This window comes from Nothobranchius furzeri, chromosome 15 (assembly GCF_043380555.1).
Source record: "Nothobranchius furzeri strain GRZ-AD chromosome 15, NfurGRZ-RIMD1, whole genome shotgun sequence".
In the NCBI taxonomy this organism is placed as follows: domain Eukaryota; kingdom Metazoa; phylum Chordata; class Actinopteri; order Cyprinodontiformes; family Nothobranchiidae; genus Nothobranchius; species Nothobranchius furzeri.
Genome location: NC_091755.1, coordinates 47,280,667 through 47,302,284, shown reverse-complemented (window position 1 = coordinate 47,302,284; position 21,618 = coordinate 47,280,667). Strand labels below are relative to the sequence as shown.

The following is a 21,618-nucleotide window of genomic DNA, read 5'->3' as shown; positions in this document are numbered from 1 at the left end:
TATCTGGACTTTATGAGGCTGAAGCCACAGAACCGGCTCTGTATTTATTTTCACTTCTCTGAGGTTTGTCTGATATCCAGCACATCTGTTTGTGTGTCGGCGTGAGTTTATGTGACGGTTTTTGCTCTCAGAGCTCAGATTTTACTCTTTCGCCGGATCGCTTCTGCAGCAGGTCGCTGAGTCAGACACAAAATAAAAACGTTTGAACTGTTTAATCCTCCGAGAAGCAGCTGAGGAGAGAACGCCACAAACATCGGGGACGTTTCAGGGTCGTTGGATCTATCTCTTCCCCAAACCTGTGAAGCCAGTTTCAGACCCAGATTTTTCCCACTCTGGAATGCCTCTTCTGTAATATTTAAAGGCACTTGAACGAGTACGAAGTGATGAGGAGTTTCTGGAGTTATCGGTCCCCTAACACCTCAGGGCCCTTCCTCCTAGTCGTGTTTTCCGGGAACTTCCTGGGAGGGGGGGATTGACCGGGAGACACGATGGCTCGGTCCTCTGAGCTGCTGTCTCCACACAGATTGAGTCCTTTCAGGACCGTCTGTGAGACAACAAAGCCCCGTGAATGATGCCGCGGGGGGTTTGGCTGCATTTTTCAGTGTTAGGAGTTTAGTAACGGCAACTTTTAAATGAAAGCCGGTTGTTTTGGCGACATCCGCCAATTTAACTTCCTACCGAGTTACAGTTAGTGTGAGTTAACCAAAAGTTCCTCTCAGCGACTCTGAGTACACACTTCAGCTCAGACACTCGTTTGGTTCCTGAAAATGATTTAGAAACTGGTCCCTTCAGACAGGCAGCCTCGAAGTTCTGGTGAAGTTACCCTGAACTGTAGTGGAAACAGCCTTACTGTGGCTCTTTCTTGCCTTAATGTCCTCTAATGCATCAGGACTCTGAACTTTTAACACTTCAGGGCCCCCTATGGTAAAAGTCCTTTCTGATGCCTCAGGAGCCACTAAAACGTTAGAGCCCCATAACAGCATCGGCCTCCCCCCCTACCAACTCAGAGTCGCTTTAATGAGTTAGGACTCCTCTAACGCCTCAGGAAACTAATTCATCAGCGCCTCCTAAAGCCACAGGGCTTCTCTGACGCCTCAGGACCCTCTAAATGCATTTTCACATCTGGCTTGGCTCGGTCCGGTCTTGGTTGGGTCGGCGAGACAAAAGGTGCACAGAGAAGTCTGCAGGTGTCCTTCTTAAGTTAGTGAATAAAAGTGGCCGTGAGCAGCGTTGCTTGTGGAGACTCTGACATGAAGCACAAGGCTTCCTACTTCCTACTCTCTCACTTTCCTCTCGCTGCTGGGGCTGGAGCAGCGGTTGCCCCACTGCGTCCAGCTTGGAGCTAGCCAGCCAGTCAGCCAGCGGCTGTGTTGGATCGGCTCCGCATGAAGCTGACCGCTGCAGAGCGGGTCCAAAATAAACGGTCACAGGAAATGCACCGACTACCCAGATGTGAATGCGATATGATGCCTCGGGGCCCCCTGATGTCACAGGCCTCTGTAACGCCTCAGGGCTCTAACGCATCGGGCCCCGTGTATGGCCATAGTCCAGCCCAGTGTTTGATCTGGATCCGTTGGCCGGGTATTTGCTTGGCATGATCCTGGATCTGCTCAGACCTGATCGAGCTCTCTCTGCCCTGCCAGCAGGCGTGGTGCTGAGGTGGTTGTCATGGTTACCACTGAGCCTGGCTGTGACCTGATTGTTAGAGGGAAAAAAACAATGAGAGGAAACTTCAAAGATGAGCAGCTCAGTTGCCTAGCAACAAGGCAGGAAAGCTCTCTCTCTCTCTCTCTCCAACCATCCCTCTGTTTCATCACTCTTTCACATCACTATTTGTCTTTTCATCACTCCATCTTCTTTCCTGCCTTCTCCCTCACTGACGTCCCTGTTCTGCGTTTTATCACTCTATCACTCGTCTACTCGATTCCTCTATCAACTCTTTTTTTTTCTTTTTCACTTTCAGCATCTCGATTGTGCAGAGAACCGACCTCCAGCCCTGGTCCTCTGGTCCTGCCCAACATGTTTTAGTTGTTTACCTGCTCCAACACACATGACCCGATGGTTGAATCGCCTGTTCAGCGGGTCGTCAAGCGCTGTAGAAAGCCAGGATGGTGACTCTGGAGAACCAGGATCGGTCACCGCTGGTCTGAAGTCTATCTCACCTAGGTTCTCTCCTGCTCTCACCCCCCCAGATCTGGGATGTGTTGTTTGTGCCGGCACACCAGCAGCAAAGCATAAAATCTCCATAAAACCTGCTCTAAGAATTTTCTCCATTAGGCCAGCACATTTGGAGCATAACAGATTCAAACTCTCCCTCTGCCTAACTGCTGAGGAAGGTGAGTAGGCGGGGCTTTTATCCAGATGAGTCCCACAGTGCTGTGGTTCTGACTCCATCAGACGGCAACATTAGTTATGCGTTAGAGAGGAGGAGCCTCCTGGTCTGTTTTTAAACAGGATTATGGTGCAAAAACGTCTGTTGATGTTTACAAGATGTGAAGGATTTATTGTTATTATTTTTTTACAAAATTTCAACCTGTTTTTGGAGAATGGCACAGAAAATGAAAACTACATAAATAACATAAGATGCTTTCAAATGAACAGAGGAGGACGGCGGGACAGAAGAACAGCTGTCAGTGAGAAGAAGTAAACAACAACAGGCTCAGGCTCACTCAAATGTAACTTTACTTATTAAATCAAAAGAATTCAGAATACGAACTTCAACTCTTTACCACAATCAGGAACAGGTCAGGAATTAAACAGATCCGTGATTTTGGTCCATCAGAACCACTGGCATAAATTAGACCCGTTTATCTGTTCATCTCTCCAGTCGGCACCACTGAACTGGAGGATCTCTGGGTCCTCTGGGCTTCTGAACACGACAGTTAAACCCTGGAAAACAACAAAACCACAATCAGATTGAACCAGAACCAAACAGCTCATGTTCATACTGGCTCCTACGTCTTCAAGAGCAGGAGATGGACATCAGACGTCCTCAGTCACAACTGGTCAGGAGAAGAAACGCTCCGAATTACCAGATTCAGCAAGGTTTAAACAGGAATGTTGTGTTCACCAGCAACCGTTGTCAACGTGTTTCCTCATGCAACAATCAGACACCAGCGGCAACCATCAGACACCAGCGGCAACCATCAGACACCAGCGGCAAACATCAAAAACCAGCGGCAACCATCAGACACCAGCTGCAACCATCAGACACCAGCTGCAACAATCAGACACCAGCTGCAACCATCAGACACCAGTTACAACCATCAGACACCAGCTGCAACAATCAGACACCAGCTGCAACCATCAGACACCAGCTACAACCATCAGACACCAGCTGCAACAATCAGACACCAGCTGCAACCATCAGACACCAGCTGCAACCATCAGACACCAGTTGCAACCATCAGACACCAGCTGCAACAATCAGACACCAGCAGCAACCATCAGAAACCAGCTGCAACCATCAGACACCAGCAGCAACCATCAGAAACCAGCTGCAACAATCAGACACCAGGTACAACCATCAGAAACCAGCAGCAACTATCAGAAACCAGCTGCAACCATCAGACACCAGCGGCAACCATCAAAAACCAGCGGCAACCATCAGACACCAGCGGCAACCATCAGACACCAGCGGCAACCATCAGAAACCAGCGGCAAACATCAAAAACCAGCGGCAACCATCAGACACCAGCTGCAACCATCAGACACCAGCGGCAACCATCAGACACCAGCAGCAACCATCAGAAACCAGCTGCAACAATCAGACACCAGGTACTACCATCAGAAACCAGCAGCAACTATCAGAAACCAGCTGCAACCATCAGACACCAGCGGCAACCATCAAAAACCAGCGGCAACCATCAGACACCAGCGGCAACCATCAGACACCAGCTGCAACCATCAGACACCAGCTGCAACCATCAGACACCAGCTGCAACAATCAGACACCAGCGGCAACCATCAGACACCAGCTACAACCATCAGACACCAGCTGCAACCATCAGACACCAGCTACAACCATCAGACACCAGCTGCAACCATCAGACACCAGCTGCAACCATCAGACACCAGCGGCAACCATCAGACACCAGCTACAACCATCAGACACCAGCTGCAACCATCAGACACCAGCGGCAACCATCAGAAACCAGCGGCAAACATCAAAAACCAGCGGCAACCATCAGACACCAGCGGCAACCATCAGAAACCAGCGGCAAACACCAAAAACCAGCGGCAACAATCAGACACCAGCTGCAACCATCAGACACCAGCGGCAACCATCAGACACCAGCGGCAACCATCAGAAACCAGCTGCAACCATCAGACACCAGCTGCAACCATCAGACACCAGCTACAACCATCAGACACCAGCATCAACTATCAGACACCAGCTGCAACCATCAGACACCAGCTACAACCATCAGACACCAGCTGCAACCATCAGACACCAGCTGCAACCATCAGACACCAGCTGCAACCATCAGACACCAGCTGCAACCACCAGACACCAGCTGCAACCATCAGACACCAGCTGCAACCATCAGACACCAGCTGCAACCATCAGACACCAGCAGCAACCATCAGAAACCAGCTGCAACCATCAGACACCAGCAGCAACCATCAGAAACCAGCTGCAACAATCAGACACCAGGTACAACCATCAGAAACCAGCAGCAACTATCAGAAACCAGCTGCAACCATCAGACACCAGCGGCAACAATCAAAAACCAGCGGCAACCATCAGACACCAGCGGCAACCATCAGAAACCAGCGGCAACCATCAGACACCAGCGGCAAACATCAAAAACCAGCGGCAACCATCAGACACCAGCGGCAACCATCAGACACCAGCGGCAACCATCAGACACCAGCTGCAACCATCAGACACCAGCTGCAACAATCAGACACCAGCTGCAACCATCAGACACCAGCTGCAACCATCAGACACCAGCGGCAACCATCAGACACCAGCTGCAACCATCAGACACCAGCTGCAACCATCAGACACCAGCTGAAACCATCAGACACCAGCAGCAACCATCAGAAACCAGCTGCAACCATCAGACACCAGCAGCAACCATCAGAAACCAGCTGCAACTATCAGACACCAGGTACAACCATCAGAAACCAGCAGCAACTATCAGAAACCAGCTGCAACCATCAGACACCAGCGGCAACCATCAGAAACCAGCTGCAACCATCAGACACCAGCTGCAACCATCAGACACCAGCTACAACCATCAGACACCAGCATCAACTATCAGACACCAGCTGCAACCATCAGACACCAGCTACAACCATCAGACACCAGCTGCAACCATCAGACACCAGCGGCAACCATCAGACACCAGCTGCAACCATCAGACACCAGCTGCAACCACCAGACACCAGCTGCAACCATCAGACACCAGCTGCAACCATCAGACACCAGCAGCAACCATCAGAAACCAGCTGCAACCATCAGACACCAGCAGCAACCATCAGAAACCAGCTGCAACAATCAGACACCAGGTACAACCATCAGAAACCAGCAGCAACTATCAGAAACCAGCTGCAACCATCAGACACCAGCGGCAACAATCAAAAACCAGCGGCAACCATCAGACACCAGCGGCAACCATCAGAAACCAGCGGCAACCATCAGACACCAGCGGCAAACATCAAAAACCAGCGGCAACCATCAGACACCAGCGGCAACCATCAGACACCAGCGGCAACCATCAGACACCAGCTGCAACCATCAGACACCAGCTGCAACCATCAGACACCAGCTGCAACCATCAGACACCAGCGGCAACCATCAGACACCAGCTGCAACCATCAGACACCAGCTGCAACCATCAGACACCAGCTGAAACCATCAGACACCAGCAGCAACCATCAGAAACCAGCTGCAACCATCAGACACCAGCAGCAACCATCAGAAACCAGCTGCAACAATCAGACACCAGGTACAACCATCAGAAACCAGCAGCAACTATCAGAAACCAGCTGCAACCATCAGACACCAGCAGCAACCATCAGAAACCAGCTGCAACAATCAGACACCAGGTACAACCATCAGACACCAGCTGCAACCATCAGAAACCAGCTGCAACCATCAGACACCAGCTGCAACCATCAGACACCAGCAGCAACCATCAGAAACCAGCTGCAACCATCAGACACCAGCAGCAACCATCAGAAACCAGCTGCAACAATCAGACACCAGCTGCAACCATCAGAAACCAGCAGAAACTATCAGAAACCAGCAGCAACCATCAGAAACCAGCTGCAACCATCAGAAACCAGCTGCAACCATCAGACACCAGCTGCAACCATCAGAAACCAGCAGCAACTATCAGAAACCAGCTGCAACCATCAGACACCTGCAGTCCAAGAGGCTCTGGTCCAGCAACAATCAGACACCAGCTGCAACCATCAGACACCAGCTGCAACCATCAGAAACCAGCAGCAACTATCAGAAACCAGCTGCAACCATCAGACACCAGCTGCAACAATCAGAAACCAGCAGCAACCATCAGAAACCAGCTGCAACCATCAGACACCAGCTGCAACCATCAGACACCAGCTGCAACAATCAGACACCAGCTGCAACCATCAGAAACCAGCAGCAACCATCAGAAACCAGCTGCAACCATCAGACACCAGCTGCAACCATCAGACACCAGCAGCAACCATCAGAAACCAGCTGCAACCATCAGACACCAGCGGCAACCATCAGAAACCAGCTGCAACCATCAGACACCAGCAGCAACCATCAGACACCAGCAGCAACTATCAGAAACCAGCTGCAACCATCAGACACCAGCGGCAACTATCAGAAACCAGCTGCAACCATCAGACACCAGCAGCAACTATCAGAAACCAGCTGCAACCATCAGACACCTGCAGCAACCATCAGCAACCAGCTGCAACCATCAGCAACCAGCTGCAACCATCAGACACCAGCGGCAACCATCAGAAACCAGCTGCAACCATCAGAAACCAGCTGCAACCATCAGACACCAGCTGCAACCATCAGACACCTGCAGCAACCATCAGACACCTGCAGCAACCATCAGACACCAGCAGCAACCATCAGACACCAGCGGCAACAATCAGAAACCAGCAGCAACCCTCAGACACCAGCAGCAACCCTCAGACACCAGCAGCAACCATCAGAAACCAGCAGCAACCATCAGACACCAGCAGCATGTCATGGTCTGCGTCTGCGTCTCCCTCATGTGTCTCCTTATGTGTCTTCTTGTGTTCCTCATGTGTCCCCTGTTCTGCAGCCCCTCCAGGTTATCCCTCCCAGGTCCTGTGCTCCCATTGGTTCCCCCTAGTCACCCCTCTGCAGTTTTTTTATAAGGTTCAGCTTTTCATTTAATTAGTCTCTTTAGTGTGTTTCTTTCTCCAGCGGTTTTTGTAGTTCTCCTTCCTCCCTAGAACATTAGTTACTTAGCTTGCTCTAGTCTTTAGGTTTTGTTTTTGCTCTTAGGTTATGTTAGTTTCCCCTCCTCTGCTCACTTTCCTTTCCCTGATCAGCCAATTGTTTTCACTTGGTTCCTCTCCCCACACACCTGCAGCTTATCTCCCACTCATCCTGCCCCCGTATATTTAACCCTGTCTGCGTCTCAGTTTGTGGTTGGGTCATCGTTTGTGTCACCCTTGTCTCGTTCCCCTCTCTAGATTTTGTGTCTCTTGGTTTCTTACATTTCTTGGATATCTGTAGGTTTTGGTTATTAGGACTTTTATTTTATTTTGGTTTTTGGCTCCCTGCCTTTTTTTTTGGATTTATTCTTTAATAAAGGTTTTTTACATTATTCTACTAACCCTGTGTCATCTGGAATCTCTGCATCTTTGGGTCCTAACCTCCTCCTAGCTCACAACGTGACACAGCAATCATCAGAAACCAGTGGCAACCATCAGAAACCAGTGGCAATCATCAGAAACCAGTGGCAATCATCAGAAACCAGTGGCAACCATCAGAAACCAGCGGCAACCATCAGACACCAGCGGCAACCATCAGAAACCAGCGGCAACCATCAGACACCAGCGGCAACCATCAGACACCAGCGGCAACCATCAGACACCAGTGGCAACTCCTTAATGGGAACCATTCAATGTTTAGAAACAGATTGATTTGGAATCTGTTTAACCAGAGCAGCTGCGATCAGCAAACAGTCTCTGAGTTAGTGCGAGAGACCATAGAAACCATGACCACCTGCTTTAAGGTGCAACAGGACCCGCAGGTGTACTCACCAATGCCACCAGGTGAGCAGATGCTGCTCACATCTCTCACCGAGGATGAAACATCTTCATAGTCATCATCGCCTGCTGAAACACATCCAGCTGGAAGACAGACAGTAACAGTATTTGACCGTTAGCTCCACCTACAACCCCTGAGACGTCACGTGATCCAGCTAACTCGCCGTACCTGACACCAGCTGACAGTCTGAACCTTTGCTGGACTGACCGGCTGGTACTGCGATGTCGTAGACGGGCGAGGTGGAGAGCTTGAGGTTTGGTGGTTTGACTCGGGGTTTGACGGTGCTGTAGAGCGGCGCTGCGGACACCTCAGGGAAGTCATTGTCATATTCGTGGGAGGGCGGAAGCATTCTGGAATCAGAGCAGGAAGCTGAAACACACCTAACAGTTTTCATGTCTCTCTGCACACACCTGATCACCCAACCACACTCACCTGGGCCTGATAGATTATTCCCACCTGTGTTCCCCATGAAGTAAGCTCCCTACATACTGCAGCCTCAGCTCCAGATCATTCCAGCTTCGTGCGGCCCAGACGGGGCCTGTTCTGGTCAAGTCAAGCTCCGCTAATCCCTCTTTTAGTTGTCCTGCTCTGCAAATCCACTTTTGTTTGTTCCATTCTGTGTGTTAGCTGAGTCCTTGGGTCTGACCCTTCTGAAGGTGACCCTAACCTTTCTGAGCGCTCCTTTTCTGTGGCCGTCTCCAAGTTTAGGTCCTCCACCACCTCCCTTACCCATGGTGTCCCACAAGGTTGTGTGCTGGGGCCTCTGCTCTTCCTCCTCTATCTGCTTCCTCTTCAGCACATCCTGAGCTCCTTCAAAGGAATCTCCTACCATCTTTACGCAGATGACATCCAACTGTACATCTCCTTTAAGCCCCATGAGATGTCTAAGCTGCAGCTGTTACACACCTGCTTAGACTCTATCAAAACCTGGATGGTGGGAGCTTTCTACAGCTGAATTAAGATAAGACTGAGATCCTCATCTGTGGTTCCCAAAGTCAGAGACTCTCTTGGTCAGCTTGCTTCTCACACCAAACCCTCTGTCAGGGATCTTGGCATGACCTTTGACCCAGCTCTCACCCTGGATTCTCATGTCAGTTCTCTTGTTGGCTCTTCCTTCTTCCATCTCAGGAACGTTGCTAAGCTGAGTCCCATTCTGTCCCGCTCTGAACTTGAGACAGTTCTCCACACCTTCATCTCCTCACGCTTAGACTACTGTAACTCTCTTTTCACGTGTCTGAGCAGAACCTCCCTGAACCGTCTACAGGTGGTTCAGAACGCCTGTGCTCGGCTTCTGACCAAGTCCTCCAAACACACCCACATCACCCCGCTTCTCCTCCAGCTTCACTGGCTGCCAGTCAACTTCAGGGTTCATTTCAAGATCCTGGTTCTGGTCTATAGGGCCTTACATGGACAAGCACCATCTTACACTGGTGATCTTCTTAGTCCCTACACCCCCAGCAGGTCCCTGAGGTCCAGTGACCAAAGCCTACTGGTTGTGCAGCACCAGGCTAAAGGTCAAAGGTGACAGATCATCTGCTGCTGTGGCCCCCAGACTCTGGACCTCTCTCCCCCTGAGCCTGAGATCAGTGGACTCAGTGGTCTCCTTTAAAAAGCAGCTGAAGACTCACTTGTTCAAGATGGCTTTTGTATGACCTTCTTCACCTCTCTCTCTTTATTCTGCTCTCCCCACCTATTCCACCTTCCTCAGGATCCACTGATTTCCCTCTTTCCTGTTCACTCTCTCTCTTTCTTTACATTTTCTACTCACAATTGTCTATTTTTGCTCATTTTAAATATATTTTTAACCATTTTCTAAATTCTTTTTTATATTTTTACATTTTTTGTTTTTGTGAAGCGCCTCGTGATTTTTATCTTGAGAGGCGCTATAGAAATGATATTTTCTTCTTCTTCAAACCATCACTTCTCACATCGACCACAATAGTGACACCACAGGAATAAAAATCCAGAAAAGTCAGAGACAGAAAGGCCAGAAGAGCAGAAACAGAGATTCAAAATAAGTTATGGTGGCTTCGTGTCCTCTAAACTAGAATGTGACCATGTCCCTGTCATGTGACCATGACATCTGGATCAGGACCACGGTTATGGGTCCAAGTGGCAGGCCTCAGGTAAAGATCTCCATTATTTGGTCCAGGCCCAGAACCTGCTGAAGAAACTAATGAAGAAGCACCAGAAGGTGTTCACCTGATTCCATCACTGGACGTAACCATGGAAGAGTGGGCGGGGTCCGATGGGATTCGCTGGGCCTTTTTGGGTTTGTTGACCACGGCGTATGTGTCGTTCATGGCGGACTTCCGAGATGATCTGGAAGAGACGGATGGAGAAGATAACCAGAAACATCTGGTAGTGGTCGGGCAAAGGCGACCAGCTTAACCAGCTCAGAACGTTTATAAACCAGTAAGTAACCTGAGCTTTACCAGTTCATCACTAGGTCAGATCAGGTCAGATTTCCTCTTGATAGGAAGTGAGTCTGTTCCTTACTTGTGTCTGCAGCTATGTGGTTGTCATGGTTACACTCAACTGACCAGGTAGATGTGCTCCCTAAACAGGAAGTAAAACCTTTCCATCCGCTAATCTAGGATTGGATTGTAGATACACGACCTTCCTGTTGCCTCCTTCCTCTCCTTCATTCCTCTGTTCACCCCCCCCCCGCCCCCCCCCCAACACTTCCTCTTCTCCTTCTCACAGTTCTCTCTCTCTCTTGCTCTCTCAACCTTTCATTCGTCTCATCTGCTGTCTGATTTTAAGCTCTGGGACCTCCATTGTTGTCGCTGCCTCTCACTCTCCCCCTCTCTTCCTGTAGCCTCACTCATACAGGTTTCCATGGTAACGTGGTAACATATGGAGATGGTGGAATGACGACTGGCAGAAGAGGGTGAGAACGTGTTAATTCAACACCTCGGGGTGAAACGCGCCGTCTGTCTCTCTGCGGGTCGGTACCTGTTGATGGAGAAAGCCGCTGGCGTTGAAGCTTCCTTCTCAAGTTTCTTCACCTAATAACAAAAAATTTCTCCGTTCAGCTCGCAGCTTCTGTTTCCGGCAGAATAGTTTAAAAAGAACAAAAAAGGAAAACATGTTTCAACATCAGATCAGCGTCCTGGGCACGACACCAGGAACACAACCAGAGATCACAGCGTCGTCATCTCCTCTGGGAGGAAGGTGAGTGAACAGACCGTCATGATGGAACCACTCAGGGTCAGGTGGTCCATCAGACGCACAGCAGCAGCAGGGTACAGGGGTCCTCCGACCTCCTGAACAGCTCCTCCCATCAGATCGAACTGTGTGTGTGTGTGTGTGTGTGTGTGTGATGTCCTACCTGGCTCCTCTCATCTGAATGTTCTGGACAAACCTGTGTCAAACTGTGGGCGGCTCAGAATTTACAAACAGGAAATCAGTGTCACCACTTCCTGTTTCTGCAGCAGCTGTGGAACAACTTCCTCTAAAGTCACGACGGCACCTCCCTCCCAACCCCCGAGCAGCTCAGACTGCGTACCTCCTGCTGTTTCCAGTACAGCTGATCCGACTTCTGGAGGAAGCGTTCCAACATGTGGATGACGGCGCTGAAGATGAACTGGTACTGGTCCTGGATGGAAAAGAGAGTCCAGTCACACACCTGGAACTGGTCTGAGGTGGAGGAACGTTTCAGCAGCACCACCTGCTGACGTCCGGCCACCGCAGGTGCTTTAGCCGGGTTGGACGGGTCTCTGTTTGAGTGAAGAGTCCCTTTAATGAGCTGATCATGGTTCTGATGGTCTTAGAGACAGGCCCACTTCAGTCTGGATGTTGGAGGATCCAGTTTGACACACTGGATGGATCCTGGGTTCTTCTAGCAGAACCTCAGGAACTGTTCAAAGAATTTGGTGGGAGTTTAGGGTGTGAGGGACGAGGTCTAGCCTGGACCACTGAGCTCTACAAATCCTCAGAAAGCATTGCTTGAAGAACCATCTCCAACGAAAACTCAGAGAAGCAAATGGAACCGGGACTGGTCTGGACCAGGGACTAGTAGACTAGACTTTCAGAAATGGAACCCAGTGTCTCCCTCAGCATAAAGAGGTTGGACTGGTGGGGTTACACCACCAAACGGTTCCCGAGTGCAGCCGTGTCTGCAGCTCACCACTCCCCCAGGAGACGGGTCAAACGCGGAGAACAGGTTCACACACCAGAGTGACGACTAGCGGGTCCAGGAACTAGAGTAAGACCAGGGACTGGTGTGAGGAGCCTTCGTGGATCTGCCTACCTGGGTCTGCACTGCTGAAGGTCTCTGTTTCCGGAGCTCCAGGACGACCTTCAGGATGCTGAAGCCTTTAGGAATCTGCTGCAGAACCAACAACACAAAAGGGTGAAGAAAAACAAACGCCACAGAGGCAGAACCGCTCAGACGGTCTGGACCGAGTACCCATGTTCTAGCTGAGACTCTCAAGGCTTCATTTGGTTCTTTTGGTTGACTTGCTGTAGGAGAACCTGCTGAGCTACCAGATCCATGATGGATTCTTTAACTTCTTGTTGTGATTCAGGCCACGGAGGAACCTGGGAGCAGCTGGAGGACCTCCAACTGATCTGATGGTCCCAGATGTTTGCTCAAGTGGTTCCTGGACTTTCTAGCCTTTAAACATGAGGAGGACCCTATTTGGGTTCTGGACCCAGGCCCGAGTATTCGGAACCCTCCCAGAACCTGTCCTGGCTTACGTTTGTTTACGAAGAGATTTTTTTTAAATGAGCTTGGTTTGCAGGAGTTGTTATCATGTGTTACCGTGGCAACCAGAAGGTCATGGATGTAGTCAAGAGCACAGATGACTCCTGTCCTCCCACAGCCGGCACTATAACACACACACACACACACACACACACACACACACACACACACACACACACACACACACACACACACACACACAGACTCTAACAGATGCATTGAGCATGTTAACTGTGCCATCGTTAGCAGGTGTTACCTGCTGCATATTCACCACCTCCTGCTCTAGAGTGGGTGTGTTTGTGTGTGAGTGTGTGCATGTGTGTGTGTGTGTGTGTGAGTGTGTGTGTGTGTGTGTGTGTGCTTGCGTGTGTTACGCTGTCCTGTTAAATGTTAATGACCAGCTGACCTGTGATCAGTGCTGCTGCTACAAACAAGCTGCTGTAATGATACAAAGTCAACTGCAGTTCAGTGTGTGTGTGTGTGTGTGTGTGTGTGTGTGTGTGTGTGTGTGTGTGCACCTGCAGTGAATCAGGAGAGGTGACGGGTCAGCTCCACAGCTGCTTCTGGCTCGGTCCAGCAGGTCCAGAATTCCTGCCGTGTCAGAGGGAACGTCGTGATCTGGCCAGGATGTGTACTGGTACTGGATCACCGACTGGGTCTCCTGCAGGAGGACAAGAGGAGGTCACGGAGGAAGCAGCTTCTTTGTTTTACGTCAGAATTGGGATTGGACCTGCTGGTAGCTGACGGTCAGATTTCTGACCACGACGTCCTTGTTGGGTTTGGTCTCTCCCTGCTGGAGACACACAGGGACAGCCGGGACAAGGAGCTGAAACTGAATCTGACTCTTGTTGATTTACGTGTTAATTAAACATGACCTCTGTGTGACCTGTGGGTGAACTTACACAGCGGACAGTAAAAGGTCCGAACACGACTGGCTGGAGAGCTGCAGCCCAGTAACACTCGCACTTTCTCTGCAGGAAGGTTGCTCGGATGTTTAGTGTTCAGCTGTTTCAATCACACATCAAACAAACACGCATAAAACATGCTTTACCTTCCCCATCTCGATCTCTCTGCAGGCCATGACTATCACCTGAAACAGAGGGGTGTTAGTCAGAGGGGCCCGACTGTAAAAACCTCTGATTGGACAGTTTGACTGCTTATTAGTTTGTGATCATCCATTCACGTTAACACACACTTCAGAGATGTGGGTAGCTCATTTAATCAACACATGTGCAATGGTCTCTAGTAGGAATGAAGGCCTTGTGTGTCGTACTCCGGGGAAAAAGCGCCGGTGAGCCCGTTCCAGGAACTAGAAAGGAGCCACATCAGCTGAGCTTCAGACAACAGGATCGGGAGTCTTACTTCCTGATATTCAGATGTCTCTCCTCTGATTGGCTAACAGCAGCACGACTCTACCGCTGACTCTGTTTGCGCTGCAATGTTGATGATTTAACTCTACAGATAGCACAAGTCAAGAGGAGTTCTGCTGTGTGGTGGAGTTGCTAATGCTAACAGTGCTAGCAGAGATGTTCTCTGCTGTTTCCTGGACTAAACCAACGACAGCCTTCCCAGTCGTGAGTCCAGATGGGTGAGTCCATGAACATTAGGTGACAGTGTGACGTAGATCTGTCAGGATTTGCTAATCCTAGAGTTTCACCGTCTGTTTTCTATCAGAAGCTAATGCAGGAGATAGGTGTAGGAGACTATTTTCATGTTCAGCCTGCATGAAACCCTCAGAGTGACTTAATCATTTGAAGTGTGAACCACACTTTTAGGTTTCTGCTGCTCTGACATCATCAATCTTCTCCGGATGCAGTTGGACTGAAAAAAAAAACCCTTTTATCGTGTTAAAGGTATCAAAAACACATGTAAAAACATTTAAGTTGAGATTAAAAACACTTAATTATTCTTTAGCTTTATCGTTTATAGCTTTTATTGACTTTTAATCATTTATTGTACTAAATGATTTTTTACCGACTTTAGCGTTTCTCTATGTTGATTCTACTGTGTGATGAAACGCGTGTGTGTCCGCCACTTGGCCAGGCGTAGGAAAGGGCTTTATGAATAGGGACAGCAGCAGCTCAACAGGCAGAGCGGGTTGTCCTGTAGTCAGAAGGTTGCAGGTTTGATCCTGGCTCCTGAAAGAGAATGCTGCTCTTGTGTCCTTGGGCAAGACACTTAACCCGCCTTGCCTGCTAATGGTGGAAAGAGAGACTGGTGGGCGGCGCCAGTGCTCGGCAGCCTCGCCGCCATCAGTGCGCCCAAGGGCAGCTGTGGCTACGTTGTAGCTCATCCCCACCCGTGTGTGAATGGGGTTGGGGGTTGTAGAACTCCAAGAGGGTGCTACACCGGCCATTTTCCACAAATAAAACTGACTTGATTTGACTTAATAAATGTGTGTAAGAACCACAAGAACAAAACAAATATAAAACCTGAAATCAGTTAATTTTTGCTCTCTTCATGGATCAGACTACTTCCTGGACACCAACGGTTTATGTTGTGTTTCTGACCTTGATGTGATGTTGCCAGATCATCCTCCAGAAGTCCGTCAGGGTGGAGCTAAGAGGCCCCTGGCAGGCAATGTACCTGCAGTCCCCTGACGCCCCCTGCAGGACAACCAGGTGCATTACAAGCAGCAGCAGTTCAATCCGACAAGTGTGTGTGTGTGTGTGTGTGTGTGTGTGTGTGTGTGTGTGTGTGTGTGTGTGTGTGTGTGTGTGTGTGTGTGTGTGTGTGATGTTAGAGTTTTTGAGTCTTCGTCACCTTGATGAAGCTGGCATTTATATAATCAGAATGTGCGTCAGCGGTTTGCTGGGATAACACCACCCGGGTCTGATCATCTACACACACACACACACACACACACACACACACACACACACACACACACACACACACACACAGTTCAGATTTAGTCATAAGAAATTAAAAGTCCAAATTAACAATAAAGGCATTTTTCATTTTCTTTGTCAGTTTTGGCCATCTGAAGCAGACATGATGTTACGAGACAGACTCGGACAGAGACACAAGAAGAAGGACTTGACGGGAGGAAAGCAGGAGACCAGACGTGTCCTCGTACACGGCAGGATGTCTTTGTAACGATTCTTCTTGATGTTTTCCTTCAGAGCTCCGACTTGTGAGGTCAAATTCAGCTCTCTCTTTATCTGCAGAGACTGTGAGCGCACCACCTGTAATCACACACACACACACACACGCACACACACACACACACACACACACACACACACACACACACACACGCTTCTGTTATAGTGACATCACTGTGTCTTTGCTCTGACTTTGGAGTGGTGCGGAAGGGGGTGCCCCAGGGCTCGGTCTTGGGGCCACTCCTGTTTATCTTGTCCATCAATGACTTGGGTCAAAATGTTCCTGATGCAAATATGCACTTTTACGCTGATGATACAGTTATTTATTGTTGTGACACTTCAGCTTTTGCTGTAGTCCAGCATTCGCTTCATCAGGTAAAACTGGTCCTCGATGCTGAGAAGACTAAGCTAATGCTGTTGTCCAGCAGGAACGGGCCAGATGTTATTCCAGTGGTGACCGCTCTGGAAGGGATGTTGTCCATGAATACAAGTACCTGGGTGTCTTGATTGATGACTCACGTACTTTGAAACCACACACAAAGAAACTGGTGAAGAAACTAAAACTTAAGTTAGTATTTTTCTTCCGTAAATGTTGTGTTTTTCTTTTTTTCGAAGCATAAAAGCGCCTTGTCACTGCTACTGTTTTACCCGTGTTAGATTATGCTGATTGTTTTTATACGGATGCTGCTCTTGCTCGGTTCATCGTGCGTCTTTGAGGTTTATCACCAACTGTAGAGCCATGACACATCACTGTGATCTGTACCGATGAGTGGGATGGCCTTTGCCTCTTCAGCTCCTTCTGACTGGAACCTGCTGCAGAGTCTGGAAACCGACTGAACACGATTCCTTAAATGAATTCAAAAGCTGAAACCATCAGTAGTTATGATGATCTATGATATTTTACCGTTGCTTCTACGCTGTAACGGTTAAATGTCGCTGCCTCGCGGCCAGAACACCACTGGAAAAGAGGTTTTTTTAATCTCCTGGTTTAGAACCAGCAACCTTCTCACTGCAAGGCAACAGCAAAGTCAGTCCAGAACCAATTTGAAACCAGAAATCAGGAATGAAAACATTCCTGTCAACACACTGCTGTGAGTCAGAACCAGAACCAAAGCCAGAACCAGAACCGGCCCTGCCTCATCCGAACTGCCCGTTGCAACCTGACCCTGCTGGATCATGTGGGTCCTTACACTGCATGGAGACCCACTGAGGGTCAGCAAGCAGAAGAGTTGAGACTGGACCCACCTGATCCAGAACACGTTGTCAGCATCAGCAGGTCAGATACGTGTTCTGTTCTGATTGGACTTTTAACAGGATGATGGTTCTGAACCAGTTTTACTGTCAGATCTCAAATCTTTTTGCACATGTCGACATTAAGCTACTGTAAAAGTTCTGCTTCTTGTACCATCGGTCCAGAACAACGTCCTCAGTGAGGTCCAGAAGAGGTTGGACAAAGACTTCTGCACAAATGCTTAGGACCAAGTATACATGCAAATGATAAAACTGCTGAAAATGTTCAAACTGATGCTCCTGCTAACACACACCTGTATGCTCCTGCTAACACACACCTGTATGCTCCTGCTAACACACACCTGTATGCTCCTGCTAACACACACCTGTATGCTCCTGCAATACGTTCCTGCTAACACACACCTGTATGCTCCTGCTAACACACACCTCTATGCTCCTGCTAACACACACCTGTACACTCCTGCTAACACACACCTGTATGCTCCTGCTAACACACACCTGTATACTCCTGCTAACACACACCTGTATGCTCCTGCTAACACACACCTGTATGCTCCTGCAATACGCTCCTGCTAACACACACCTGTATGCTCCTGCTAACACACACCTGTATACTCCTGCTAACACACACCTGTATGCTCCTGCTAACACACACCTGTATGCTCCTGCAATACGTTCCTGCTAACACACACCTGTATGCTCCTGCTAACACACACCTCTATGCTCCTGCTAACACACACCTGTATGCTCCTGCTAACACACACCTGTATGCTCCTGCTAACACACACCTGTATGCTCCTGCTAACACACACCTGTATGCTCCTGCTAACACACACCTGTATGCTCCTGCAATACGTTCCTGCTAACACACACCTGTATGCTCCTGCTAACACACACCTCTATGCTCCTGCTAACACACACCTGTACACTCCTGCTAACACACACCTGTATGCTCCTGCTAACACACACCTGTATACTCCTGCTAACACACACCTGTATGCTCCTGCTAACACACACCTGTATGCTCCTGCAATACGCTCCTGCTAACACACACCTGTATGCTCCTGCTAACACACACCTGTATACTCCTGCTAACACACACCTGTACGCTCCTGCTAACACACACCTGTATGCTCCTGCTGTACGCTCCTGCTAACACACACCTGTACGCTCCTGCTAACACACACCTGTATGTTCCTGCTGTACGCTCCTGCTAACACACACACCTGTATGCTCCTGCTAACACATACCTGTACGCTCCTGCTAACACACACCTGTACGCTCCTGCTAACACACACCTGTATGCTCCTGCTGTACGCTCCTGCTAACACACACCTGTATGCTCCTGCTAACACATACCTGTACGCTCCTGCTAACACACACCTGTACGCTCCTGCTAACACACACCTCTATGCTCCTGCAATACGCTCCTGCTAACACACACCTGTATGCTCCTGCTAACACACACCTGTATGCTCCTGCAATACGCTCCTGCTAACACACACCTGTATGCTCCTGCTAACACACACCTGTATGCTCCTGCTAACACACACCTGTATGCTCCTGCAATACGCTCCTGCTAACACACACCTGTATGCTCCTGCTAACACACACCTGTATACTCCTGCTAACACACACCTGTATGCTCCTGCTAACACACACCTGTATGCTCCTGCTGTACGCTCCTGCTAACACACACCTGTATGCTCCTGCTAACACACACCTGTACGCTCCTGCTAACACACACCTGTATGCTCCTGCTGTACGCTCCTGCTAACACACACCTGTATGCTCCTGCTAACACACACCTGTACGCTCCTGCTAACACACACCTGTATGCTTCTGCTGTACGCTCCTGCTAACACACACCTGTATGCTCCTGCTAACACACACCTGTACGCTCCTGCTAACACACACCTGTATGCTCCTGCTGTACGCTCCTGCTAACACACACCTGTATGCTCCTGCTAACACACACCTGTACGCTCCTGCTAACACACACCTGTATGCTCCTGCTGTACGCTCCTGCTAACACACACCTGTATGCTCCTGCTGTACGCTCCTGCTAACACACACATGTATGCTCCTGCTAACACACACCTGTACGCTCCTGCTAACACACACCTGTACGCTCCTGCTAACACACACCTGTACGCTCCTGCTAACACACACCTGTATGCTCCTGCTAACACACACCTGTACGCTCCTGCTAACACACACCTGTACGCTCCTGCTAACACACACCTGTATGCTCCTGCTAACACACACCTGTATGCTCCTGCTGTACGCTCCTGCTACCATGTTTGGTCCGCTGTATTTTTCAGGTGATATTTGTGTTTTCATGTTGGGGCTCTCCAGAGTTCAGAGATCAGATGAAGTCATCTGCCATGAGGGCCTGAGAGGTCCTAGGTCCAACAGCAGCTGTTTTTGACCTCCAACCTCAGCCTATTTGAATCTCATTATAGCATAACAACTGCTTTCTGTAACTTTGCTACAGTTTACGTGATTAAACTGATCCAGGGATCCGAAAGAAGGCTGTGAAACAGGAAATAGGGTGTTTCAGATTCAGCTGGAGTCATGTGACCAAAATTGGTGTCAAAGCTTCTGGTCTAGGAGCCTGATTTACATGTTTTACCTTCAGTCAGGTTCTGGGTTTACTGGCTGCAACTCGTTTGAATAAACACACACACACACACACACACACACACACACACATACACACACACACACACACACACACACACACACACACACACACACACATACACACACATACACACACACACACACACACACACACACACACACACACACACACATCTTCAGCATCAGGTTCAGGGTAGAGATAAGTTGATTAACTCGAGACGTTTGCTTGAGGCAACTTGCAAAGGTTAAGTGCTATTTGCCGGAAACTGCCTTTGAACTTGTTATTCATCTCTTTGTCTCCTGTCGACTAGATTACTGCAATTCCCTGTATTATGGATTAGGGCATTCCTCCTTAAACCGCTTGCAACTGGTTCAAAATGCAGCAGCCTGCCTTTTAACAGGTACAAGGAAGCGTGCTCACATCTCTCCAGTGCTCGCTTCTCTACACTGGCTGCCAGTGCGTCACAGGATTCAGTTTAAATTGTTGCTTTTTGTTTATAAATCACTTTACGGTCTGGCCCCTCCTTATATAGATGATTTATCGTCACCTCACACTCCTGCCAGGATTTTGCGGTCGGGCTCAGTTTTTATTATCAGTTCCAAAGGCTCGCCTAAAGACGAGAGGAGATGGGGCTTTTTCTGCCCCCCCCCCCCCCCCCCCCCCCCCCCCCACACACACACACACACGCTGGAACAGTCTTCCTCTGCAGATCAGGACCTCACAAAGTCTGGATATCTTTAAGTCCTTGCTTAAAACTCATTTATTCAACCTGGCTTTTATGTAGGATGATTTTATTTTGTCACTCTTTCTCATTTGTATAGATTTTATAGTCGTGTGATGTAATGCTGTTTTTGTCCTAACTTGCTGATTTTTATGGTTTTTAGTTATATTTGTTTGTGATTTTATCTTCTGTGTTGTTCAGCACTTTGGGTTGCGGAAGCAATAATAAGTGTGCTTTAGAAATAAATGTGACCTTGACCCTTGACCTACAAACATCCGAAGCTAAAGCTGGACGATCTAAATGTCCCCAGAGAGACAGAAGAATCAAAGCAGACACTCACATTGTACTCGTGCTCTACCGTGTCTGGGTGCACCGTCTTCAGGGTGGACAGCAGAGAGGACAGCCGCTCCATGGAAAGTCCACCACCTGAGCGTGTCTGAGCAGCAGAACTGAGTCTGAAACCTGAAGCTCTTCTAGTTCTCTCTTCCCTTTCTGTCAGAGCATCACACTTCTGCCTCCGCGTGAGGCCACGTCCGTTAATCATTCACCTGCAGATAAAGGAGCCGCAGTGGCGGCGTCTGAACTCGGAACCAGGAAGTTCAAATCAAATAAATATCTCAGGACTGATGACCTCACACCACCAGATTAGAAACCTGCTATACAACCAATAAGCAGCCATCGCACAACTATCACACTTCCTGTGGACAACCACACCATCGCCAAGCAGCAGGTCACAAGCAAGCCTTTGACTTTCACTACTTTAGGTCAAGTGTTACAAAGTAAAACAGTAAAAACAAACGATGAAACTAAAGAATCACCTGGAGCGGTTTCAGTCCAGGCCAGGGGTCCCCAGCCCTGCTCCTGCATGGGGCTCCACCACACCAACACAGCTGAGTCATAAAGCCAGGAAGAAGTTCTTTT

The 21,618-nt window shown here is 49.1% G+C and overlaps 1 protein-coding gene across 3 annotated transcripts; it reads right to left on the bottom strand.

Moving 5' to 3' along the window:
- Positions 1 to 2,659: 2,659 nt before the first annotated feature.
- On the bottom strand, positions 2,660 to 21,302 carry ptpn18 (protein tyrosine phosphatase non-receptor type 18). Of its 3 annotated transcripts, none has more exons than XM_054746251.2 (16): positions 21,038 to 21,302; positions 16,051 to 16,159; positions 15,735 to 15,811; positions 15,482 to 15,577; positions 14,023 to 14,061; positions 13,874 to 13,942; positions 13,702 to 13,764; positions 13,490 to 13,632; positions 13,029 to 13,095; positions 12,516 to 12,590; positions 11,772 to 11,861; positions 11,177 to 11,271; positions 10,463 to 10,582; positions 8,429 to 8,610; positions 8,254 to 8,343; positions 2,660 to 2,889 (listed from the first exon to the last, which is right to left on the bottom strand). In XM_054746251.2, exons 1-16 carry the CDS (start codon positions 21,239 to 21,241, stop codon positions 2,816 to 2,818), a joined length of 1,593 nt encoding a protein of 530 aa, XP_054602226.2. In that variant the 5' UTR covers positions 21,242 to 21,302; the 3' UTR covers positions 2,660 to 2,815. The 3 variants fall into 3 exon arrangements, with proteins under 3 accessions (XP_054602226.2, XP_054602225.2, XP_015824285.3); XM_054746250.2 differs by having other exon boundaries at positions 12,516 to 12,593; positions 21,038 to 21,300; XM_015968799.3 differs by having other exon boundaries at positions 11,219 to 11,271; positions 12,516 to 12,593; positions 21,038 to 21,297.
- Positions 21,303 to 21,618: the final 316 nt, after the last annotated feature.